Source organism: Magallana gigas, chromosome 1, assembly GCF_963853765.1.
Source record: "Magallana gigas chromosome 1, xbMagGiga1.1, whole genome shotgun sequence".
NCBI lineage: Eukaryota > Metazoa > Mollusca > Bivalvia > Ostreida > Ostreidae > Magallana > Magallana gigas.
The window spans coordinates 59,964,722-59,976,444 of NC_088853.1; the positions used below are offsets into that span (position 1 = coordinate 59,964,722).

The following is an 11,723-nucleotide window of genomic DNA, read 5'->3' on the forward strand; positions in this document are numbered from 1 at the left end:
TACAATTAGTCTACTAGTTTTCTTTATGTTTTTTATTCTTATTATTTTTCTCTATTTTCCAAGGGACAGCTTTTGTATTATAAGACATATTGAAACAATTTTTCCTTCATGTTGTTGAACATTTAACATTATGATACCAAATGACCCTGTTCCTGATAACCCCAAGAACCTACAAAGTTATTGCCCTTATTTACGAAAAGCTTGTTATCGCTACTCCTCTGAAACCATAAGAGATAGAAACTTGGAACTTTTACCAATGTCTTCAGTACACTTAGAGGGTTCTATAATCTATTCATACCGAAAGGATCTGAGGCCCCCTTCTAGTAGTTATTGCCCCTGAAAGTATTATGACTTCTAACTTTTTTTACACTTATCATAGAGACTTCAGACCACTTGGGATGGAAGCGTCTACCTTGGCCAAACAAAATGACATACAGTGCTGCTATCGTGAAAGTTGACAAAACTATCCTATCCTATCCTATATCCTGCATCCTATCCTGCAAATAAGTTATATCCTATCCTATCCCATACCTTCAAAATATAGGAATGCAAGTTAAATGAAACGAAATATAAGAATTAAATGATTTTATCGATTAATGTAGTACTCAAAATGAATAATTAAATCTTAAAACCGAATATTCTTCGAGCGAGATAACTTACTTACCTGTGCTACGGTAAGCGATTCGATTTTTGATTTTATTATATTTATGCATAAAAACAGATAAATAACTTCGATGCACTTATTTAGGAACTGTTTAGTCACATATTTGTATCAAATTATTTTCTTATCACATATAACTGAGCGTAATTATCAATTTTCGAGCGATTCGTACGGCGATAAAAGTAAACACGATTTGGAAATGAATAATTCATTTAGGAAGTTTATATCGTTTATAGTTCAATCACCCTGAATTTTTTTTCAAATATAAATTCCTAAGCATTTATAGCTAGCTAACATGTATTAATTCGATATGTTCAGGTTAATATCGGACAGAAATATGCGTCCCTGTTATTTTGCATCGAAGAAATTATATGAAACGTGAAGCAATGTATGTTTCTTGTATACATGTTTATCTTTTAAAATACCGAATTGGTCGTTTATAAATTCAAGCTTCAATTACTTTGCAGACTTTACATTAAGAGTTATTTACGTCATCGTTTACGAATCAACAAATCAGAGGCGATTATTTGAAATAGAGGGAATGATCTCTAGATATTATTCCTAGCCGGTCAATATCAAAAAAATATTGACCGGTCAATATTTTTCGGACGAGCTAATATTACAGTTATTGACTATTTGTCTATATAGAGTTATATAGTGAGAATATACTACTGAATATAACAATATCAATTGTTATATTCAGTAGTGTATTTTCACTATATAACTCTATATAGACGAATAGTCAATAACTGTAATATTAGCTCGTCCGAAAAATATTGACCGGTCAACATTTTTTTGATATTGACCGGCTAGGAATAATATGTAGAGAACATTCCCTCTATTTCAAATAATCGGCTCTGATTTGTTGATTCGTAAACGATGACGTAAATAATTCTTCGCGACTCCAAAACAAGGTGACGTCATAATAGACAGTCAGTCAAGGCAAGTAAACAACGGACGCGCAATGCGACGGTTTGCTATCATAACGGATATAAGGATTTGCGAATTACTGTGAAGTAAAATCAGGTAGAACATCTGTATGTTAATTCTTACGGGCGGTGGAATATCATAAGTGACCGTTTGATGCTGAGGATAGTTTGGAAATGAACTTTGCACAAAATTGAAATCGTGAATTCTTTGTTGAGCTGAGAAAATTACGGCGCTCTGTTTTCAATTACTTTCTTTAATTTTAGTTTGTTTCTTCATATAACAAAACAAATGTTGACTGTGTTTTCGGGCAACATTGATTATATTAATTAGCCCCCTTGGGACGAAAATATTTCCCTCCGCTTCGCGTCGGGCAATATTTCGTCCCTCGGGGGCTAATATAATCAATGTTGCCCTCAACCCCAGTCAATATTTGTATATTATTTCCAGCATCCATGAAATTCTGCGCTGTTTTCCGTTGTATTTCGGCTCCGTTTTCATATTTAAATAGTGTTAATTAATACATCAGAAACAAGAAGAAAAAATATAATAGTGCACACAAATTTATTTATAAACCGCTTAAAATTTTTGGCTACAAAAAATTATAATTTTATTATTTAATTTCTTGCGGATGTCAGACGAACAAGAAATTGTGCTGGTTATTGACATTCAAATAAAAAAGTGTCAGATAATACATAAGGTATTTTGCAGTCAAAATTTAATTGAAATATAGAAAGACTGAAACGTTTACTGGTAACATGATCAAATCATCTTCTAAGAGATTTATACATCATTAAATTTAAATTGGTTGCATTAATCTTAATTGGTATAATTCCAACTTTGTTGAAATATTTTATGTCAAATATAAATAAACAGGCATTGTTTACAAACTGTTACTCAAATTGTAGGAGGCTATATTCAGTCCAGATACGTCTCATCTAAGGACAAGAGCAAACCCTAATTGCAGGAAAACCACTTCAAAGAAACAGCCACAAAAGGTAAATAAATATTTATGTATTTTTTTTTGGCATGTTGAAAATGCAACCACCCATTCCACTCACAATACTTTTAAAAGAGTTAAAACATTTTGAATATTTTCTAAAGATACTCAGTTCATACCAATAGAATTCCAGTTTGCTGTCACATTGACAATTTTTCTTTTGTTTTTATTTACTGGCAATTAAGACATCAATGTAATAACAATTATGAAAATGTTTACTATCTATCAAAGTTAGACTTGTAGAAAAGCTCCTTTATGGTACTGTATGCCATTAATACTAATTCTTACAATATATTGTGTACTCATCTCATAGTTGCCTTATAAATTGCCAATGAGGTCACTTCTTAAAATCTTCAGTGGTAGTTTGGACATTTGTTTACTTTTTGCAGATGAAATTTAATCTATGAGATGTCTTGTGTGGCAAACAGAGTCATCAAAAAGTTTATGTGTTAATTCTTAGTTTTTGGCAAAAACTTTAATTAGCAATGAATAGAAAACTGAACATTACAGGTGTAAGAGTTAAAGCAATCGAGCTATTTAGGCTTTTATTATTGAAAGGTCACTCTCAGATGACCCCTTTGGGATGTTTTTAGATCTTGTTTTTAGTAGTGGAGCTGTTAAACAAGTCTAGTTTTGATTAAATTGTTAAGGGGTTACAAACATAAAATTTGACACTTTTTGTGATAGTTACATTATTCTTTCAGACAAGTACCCCTTCAACACAACAGCAGGCACAGCAAAGACCCCAAGAGACACAGAGAAAGCACATTGAGGTACACATTTAAATAAAACTGGGAAGTTTTGTAATTTTGCAGAAATTATAAATTTATTAAAATTGCTATAAAAATTGAAATATTTATTTTAAATCATACTCATTACAAGTTACTTACATTTGAATTAAGAAAAATGAGACTTTAAAAAAAAGATAAATTTAAACAGGAATATATAACATAAGTCATTAATGTTTGACAGTTATTTTTTATTAAATGTGAAGTTTCACTCCTGTTGGGGTAAACAAATAGGCCAAAAGGCCTAACTTTATCATTGTTTAAAACTTAATTAATTTTTTTTTCCAACTTCTTTAGGGCACAAATGGACGTTCAGTCACCATTCTGTATGAAGGATCAGGGGACTATGAAGGTCATTCTAGTCCAAAAAGACAGCCCTGTTCGTTCGAGGACTTAACATCAGATCAAGTGGACATCATCCTTAACCAAGTAGAATCTGCACAAAAGAACTTAATCAGCACCATGACAATGACTGATGACATCGTTATTGTTCAGAGTGAGGAGGATATAGCATCACTGTGCAAAGACTGCAATGGAACCCACCATTCTCAGACATCAGTTCAGACACAGCTCAAGGACATCAAGTCTTCTCAAAAAGCCCTGGAGAAGAAAGTGGACAGTCTTCTAGAAATATTGACCACATTTGTGAAAAAGCAGGAGACCTGTGTAACCATTGATCTGAATACATCAAGCTTTGTTATTGAACCTGAATCTACACCACCTTCTAAAGTGACCAAGGCCTTGAACAATATTCTTACCACCAGTGTTATGAGCACTACTGCACATGACACTTCTGCTGCTAAAATTCCTTTCAACACTTCGATCCTGGACAACACCTGTGAAACTTCAACCACCCGTAACAACTTGACGACAGGCCGGACTACAAAGACAGGCAACATCCTGACCACTTTGAGGGCATCAACCACTAGCAAGAACTCGATTGACAGCACCACAGGCAACAATTCAACGAGCAACACCCAGACCACAAGCAAGACACTGAGGGGCAGCACTCTATCCACAGGCAACTTGACTGGCCGCACCCTTTCAACAGACAACTCGATGGGCAGCACTCCATCCACAGACAACTCGACAGGCCGCGCCCTTTCAACAGACAACTCGATGGGCAGCACTCCATCCACAGACAACTCGACTGGCCGCACCCTTTCAACAGACAACTCAATGAGCAGCACTCCATCCACAGGCAACTCGACAGGCCGCACCCTTTTAACAGACAACTCGATGGGCAGCACTCCATCCACAGACAACTTGACTGGCCGCACCCTTTCAACAGACAACTCGATGAGCAGCACTCCATCCACAGGCAACTCGACAGGCCGCGCCCTTTCAACAGATAACTCGATGGGCAGCACTCCATCCACAGGCAACTCGACAGGCCGCACCCTTTCAACAGATAACTCGATGGGCAGCATCCAAATGTCAGGCAAGACCTCGACTACCAACACCCTTTTGACAGGTAACAACTCATTGGGCAACACCTTGATTGGCAGCACCCCAAGCATGTTCATAACCTCAAGCATGGTTGGCACCTCAACACCAGTGACATCTTTTGAAACAACTTCCAGAGAAGAACCTAGAGTTTTGTTGATGGATGCCTCAAATGATGAGTTGCCACCACCTGTGTGTGAAACAATTGCCGAACTTGTGTTAGTTGAGGAAAATGAAGAAAATGTTGCCCCATCATTGGAAAGTAGGTTTGCCAACCAGATGAATAAGCCTCGACTGCAGCGAATGAAACGATTTCCAAGTCCTTGCAAGGCTAATGCCATTACAACTTATATAAGAAGCAGTGAGGATGTCGAGCCTGGAAACTACGAGATTCTTGTTTGCCCAGATGTACTAATGGAAATCAAAGATCGTTCTTGTTCTGATGGAAACTTTTTGTTGAACACAGCAAGAAGAATTTTCAAGGAGGAAGAGCTGGAAGGAAAGAATTATTCTGGAAGGAAAGGGAGGTCTGGGATTTCGCCTAGACGAAAACATGCTCTTCAACATGCGTTTGCAGAATACTGTTCGTCGAACATTGATGACTTCAAGCGGGCAGTGATTGCTTTGAACTCAGGAATTAGAGGAATGGCATTCAAGTAGTTCATGGATTTGTGAAAAGTGTAAAAAAACAAATTACATTTCACCAAATGTATTATACATGTTTTTTTTAAAATGTACACTTGTGATGAACATGATGATACTCATGTATTTATGACTTTAGATGCCTATGATATAATGATTTTAAATGTCATTACATTTATGCAATTAAATCACAGTTATAAGGATAACATTTTGAATCTGTTGACAGTCATAATAAATTCTCTTCCAGCATTTCTCTTGTTCTTCAATGCATATTAGCTATGAATTTATCAACCTCATTTAATATGTTAGAAATTAGACTTATCAAGTTCCGGGTGTAAGTTTGATATCTAACAAGTCCTCTGAGAGAAAAATTTCTTGCCATTCAGAACAATTAGGGTGACAAATGATATTCACAAATGATGAATTGAGAAATACCTGTATTAAATGAATAACCCATCTGATGCATGATCATACATGTATAATCTGTTAAGAATACAGTATTTTGTAAAACAAAGGTTGCTTGGTTTCTCTCAAGTTACATTTAGTATTTATTTTGTGGGTTAGGAGGAAAATTGAAATCTCATTAAGCATGTTAAGGTACTTCACTACACCAAGACTTGTACTTTTTTAGACACTACGTCACAAGATGGCGATTTAAATGTTTTGTTAAACTAACTGTATCAATCAAATCAGATGTGTATCGTCATAGCTCAGTGGTTAAAGTATCAGGCTTGTGAACCGCAGGTCATGAGTTCGAATCCACCTGGGGCTTTTGTTTATGCTTCCTAAATGAAATTTTTGAAAATACCATTTTTATCTAAAATTGCACATTTTTTCGCCTATTTGATAAATATACTTCTTATCCATCATGCTTTCTATCATAATCAAGTAATTTTTTGCTGATACATGTATGAGAAACTATTTCAAGGTGTAGTGAGGAACCTTAAGAGATGTGTTATCAATATTAATGCTGTGAACTTCATTAATGGTAACCGCTTCAAGAGGGCACAGAGACATCTTTCATTAAATGTGGCATGAAATTACCATGAGGCTGTTCAAAGATAATTCTATGTTCTGTCACTCCTACAAATCCCTTTTCAAGTTTGAATTTTTGGTTTGCAGCTTAAATACTGCAATCTGTAGAAATGTAGATGTAATGAGCAAATCATTAAAGTTGACAAAAAAAAAAAAATTAATGCGGTGGCCTTGAATCTTGAAAACTTGCTGTATTTGTATCAATGGAATAATTTATAATCATTATGAAAATCTCTTCCTTATTTATGTGTATATAAACATGGTTTAAGCCAAAAAGTTCAGGGTTCATTACCAAGCTATGGATGACTATTTTGAATTTTTCTTTTAATCACATAGAAAACGCAAATAATTGCATACAAATTGAGCCATGGTACATATTTTACATTAATGTTAAAAATTCAAATGGAAAAGAATCATGTAAAATAAAATGTTTTTACAATTTTACTTAGTGAAAATCTTCATATTGCGGAGATAGAATCATTTTTTAAAAAATGGAAGACATTAAAGTTGTGTCTGACCTTAATATATGTATAAACATCCCCCGTTTAGGTTTAGTATTTTGAAGTAGACGCTAAACACAGAAATAACTTTGAGCAGCCACATTTAAGAAAAAACTTAAAAAAGAAAGAAAACTCAAAATCAAATAACGTAAGCATTTTTATATGTACATACTATAAGAGAAGAATATATATGAAAGGTTAGACATTGCATGGTGATATCATCAGCTCAATACATACAAAAGAATTTGAATATTGTACACATTAATTCAATATGCCTGCAGTGTCTTTATCAAAACAAAGAATCCTCTCCTGATGGACATGTTCACTCAAGTTCATAATCATATGAAGAACAGCACATCTAATACCCTGACTGTTCCCCACTGTTCAAAACAACTGCTGGGATCACCTTGTGAATATGGTCGATGAATTTCTGGCAGCCATCAGCGGAAAGGCCATTCCAGAAATCTCTGATCCCAGCAACAAGTTCTTCCTTCTTCTTTGGTTTCACAGTCTTTGTGAGATATAGTTTCATAGCTGCCCACACGTTTTCAATTGGGTTAATATCTGGTGACGAAGCTGGTGTTTTCATGATCTTGTCCAAGAGATTCTTCTGTTGCATCCACTCCTTTGTTGACTTGGACACATGTTTGCTGTCATTATCCTAAAATATATGGCATAAAAATAATTTTTTTCACAATAGTGTTGTGAAATCAAGAAGAGAAATTATACAAGTACTAAATGGTTTTACATTAAAGACATTTGCAATTGTTTTGTAAAATTGAATTACCTGATAGATTCTAAATCCATTTGGAAATTTCTTCTCTGCAAAAGGGATTAGGTTCTTTTCTATTATCCCTTGGTATATGACAGAATCCATTGTCCCTGTAAACATGCATATGTCTGTTCTCCCTTCGTAGGAAATACCTCCCCAAACGTGTACCTTAATGGATATAATTTACAATATTAATCATTTTGTTTAATAAATGCAGTTTTATAAATATTTATATCTGTTACAGCTTTACAATAGATTAAATCATTTACATATAATAACAATTAAACATGCATACATGACGTTTCATAAATCTCTTCAGTGTGACTTGATTACATCAAAACTGGTTTTTCTAAAAAATGACCCAAACTTTTTTTGACAAGCATATTTGCAACACTGAAATTTTTTTTACCTTGTAAGCATGTTTAGGACGACTCCTTCTAGATGTTTTCTTCTGTATCTCCGAGGATTTTTGAAAAAAGTGGAGTCTCCCGGCTGAGCACATTTCTACTGTTGTTTCATCGGTGAATATCACATTCTTGAAGTCTTCTTTGTCTTCAACAGCTTTCAAACACCACTGCAATCTCTCCTGTTGGTAAAATGCAGGATTAGAAATTAATGTAAATCAAACTAACATTTGAATATGTAAAAACAACATAATTAATAGGTCATGTACAATCACTTTATTTAGCTACATAGCTTGCATTACCTACATATCTTTATTTACCTACCTTAAGTAAGTTTATTTAGTTACCCAATCATACTTTTTTCTTAAATGGGCATTCGTACAAAAGAGTCACACTTAGGTGCAGCAGTAACTTTCAACTTAGAACTGTCATCTGAAAACCAGTCACGAAAAGATCATTATTGAAAATAATGCTATTTCACGAAATTGCTGTTAAGGCCACATTTTCTTCTTAATCAGACCCTGTGCGTTCATAAACTTCCTCTTCTATTTTTGATTTATTTCTCATATTTTAAATAGTTTTAATATATAAATCAGAAACAAGCTGGAAAAATATAACTGTCCGCACAATGTACTGCCTACAAATTTTCATTACAATTAAAAATAATTTTATTATACATGTATAATCGCTCGCCCGCTCATACTTTTTTCATTGGATGTCAGAAATTAAGTTGGTGTGGCCGAAAGTTCTGAAAGTTTTGAGGCTATGTATAACAGTCTACGTGTTACCAAACAGCTACATCTAAATGGAATAACAAAGAAGTACAGTTCTGGTTACCAGTAAAAAAATGATTGATTGGTAATCATTCGATCAACACAATGTGAAGTTATCACACTAAACCATGGCTCATTGCACACAAGTGTCATACAGTTACCGTAGTTGTTACCCAAACAATAGATTGAAATGCATATTTTGCTTAAAACTGCTCAAGATCAGCATGTTTTGACTGTTTTTGCTAAAGCTACACGGTACATGTACAAATATTGGTTCACAGTTTCCTTACAATTATTTGTCTGTTAAACTAAATAAAAAGCAATTTAATCTCTAAAAGGTGGCTAAATAAACCCACAGCATTTCAGGTAGGTAAACATGGTAAATGAAGCTATGTAAAGTTGCTAAATCTGGTGATTGTACTTGACCTAATAAAAGCAGTTGTTGATCAAAATTCTAATCTTCTTTGATTAGTGAACGACTATAATTTACAAACTAAAAAAAAATACACAGGAATTTTTACATTAAAGTTTCATATACTGCAAACACACGTGTGCATTTCATAAATTAAAGAATTCGCACCCGCACACATTACAGGAATACTTGTATACATGTAACATCATATGAAATACCGGCGAACATTTACATACCCTCACGTTTTTCCTACTAATGAGCTGACTTGTCCTATTTCCAGTTTTGGCTTGCCATCCTAGGTCTTTCCTCACTTTCGAGATAAGCGCAGGTGACACGTCTAAACCAACACTGTCCTTCAGTTTCTCTCGCATCTCACCACAAGTCAGTTCATCGTTTTCCATTTGCCACATCTGAATAAGGTCTTTGTGAATTTCCTTCAGTTTCGTCTGGCACTCTTGTTTTCCTCACAAGTGTCTGATCGCGATCCCACTTCTTCAGGAACATGTAAATCCCCTGTCTACTCACTTTCACACCGTATCTCAAACAAAGAACACTTCGAATCTTCCCCAGACTTCTTTCTTCTTTCCTAATTGCTAAAATCCTTCTCTTTGTTTCCACTGACAATCGTGCACCTCTCTGTTCCGCCATTTTCAACTTTTTGTAAAATTTAGGATTGATTTCAACGAAACGAAAAACGATTTTTTTGTAAATTTTCACGTGTATATGCATCAACAATATAAATTTGATGGATATGTAAATATACTTTGCTATTTTAAACAAAAATAAAACAGTTTAATATAAACAATATCTCATTTTTTAATTTTGTTTGCCTTTTTGATAAAGAAAAAATTTGGAACTCTTCATACAAAGGAGGCGCGTTTCTTCAAATCTCATACCATACCATAGCATAGCATACCATACCATACCATAACTATCTCTTTTAAATTTCTCATAGCATAGCATACAAATCTCATAGCATAGCATACAAATCTCATAGCATAGCATACAAATCCCATACCATATCATATCATAAAATTGTAAAAGATATGCATGAACTGACTGTAGTACTACATCATAAGACATTTCAAAATATAACCCTTAAACCCCTACCATGAAACAATTATAGAGTTATTGCCCCTATTGTTATCGCTACCCCTCACTAACTGTTAGAGATAGAGACTTGAAACTTTTACTAAGGTATTCAGTTCACCTAAACGCTCCTTCAATCTATTATACCGAAAGGGTCCAAGAGCCTTCTATAACTTCAATAACTTCTATCAGTTATTGCTCCTGAAAGTTTGGAACATTCAATAAAAACACAAATAACTTTGGAATCAATAATCATATAGACATCGGACCATTTGAGGTGGAAGCGTCTACCTTGTCAGATCAAAATGACATAAAGGTCAAAGGTCAAGGTCAAGCAATAAAAAAATTGCATCCGTAATCTTTTGACATTTTTTTTTATAAAGTAACGCATATTAAAAATACTTTATTCTATTGCAGAATCTTATTTCAAACATTAAACACAATGAGGTGGAAAGACCTCTAATTGTTCGAGAACAATAAGTCTACTAGTTATTCTTATTATTTTTCTTCTTTTTTTTCCAGGGACAGTTTTTTTGTTTCAAGAGATATTGAAATAATTTTTTCTCTATGTTATTGACCATTAGAAGAAGTTATGGTACCAAATGACCCTTTGCTTCATAACTCCCAGAACTTACAAAGTCATTGCCCTTTTGTACGAAAAGCTTGTTATTGCTACTCCTCTGAAACTTTAAGAGACAGAGACTTGGAACTTTTACCAATTAGAGGGTTCTTCAATCTATTCATACCGAAAGGATCTGAGCCCCCCTTCTAGTTGTTATTGCCCCTGGATGTGTTGGATTGTCAATAAAATCACTTCCAACTTTTTTAATTATTTGTCATAAAGACTTCGGACCACTAAGGATGGAAGCATCTACCTTGGCCGAACAAAATGACATAAAGGTCAAGGTCATTTGGAAATCCGTTAATTAATGAGCTTTTATATCTCTTTTGTGTAGGGTAGTAGAGAAAACCTTTTTTATGGATGTAGTAGGACATCATAAGACATTTCAAAATATAACCCTTTGACCCTTTTAATGAAAATATTATTGAGTTATTGTCCCTATTGTACAAAACGCTTGTTATCGCTACTCCTCATGAACTAGAGAAAGAGACTTGAAACTTTTACTAATGTATTCAGTACACTCCTTTATTCTATTCATACCGAAGGGATCCAAAGTCTCTATCTAGCAGTTATTGCCTCTAAAAGTTTCGAACATTTATAAAACACAAATAACCTTTCGAATCAATAACCATAAATACATCTGACCACTTGG

The 11,723-nt window shown here is 34.2% G+C and overlaps 1 protein-coding gene and 1 long non-coding RNA gene across 2 annotated transcripts in view; one reads left to right on the plus strand and one right to left on the minus strand.

Moving 5' to 3' along the window:
• LOC136274014 (uncharacterized) overlaps positions 1–11,723 on the minus strand; it is a 278,101-nt gene that overhangs the window by 93,939 nt on the left and 172,439 nt on the right. The window lies entirely within an intron of this gene.
• On the plus strand, positions 2,220–5,709 carry LOC136273604 (mucin-22-like). Its single transcript, XM_066078402.1, has 4 exons — positions 2,220–2,246; positions 2,497–2,586; positions 3,293–3,361; positions 3,674–5,709. The coding sequence occupies exons 1-4, from the start codon at positions 2,220–2,222 to the stop codon at positions 5,480–5,482; spliced, it is 1,995 nt and encodes a 664-aa protein (XP_065934474.1). The 3' UTR covers positions 5,483–5,709.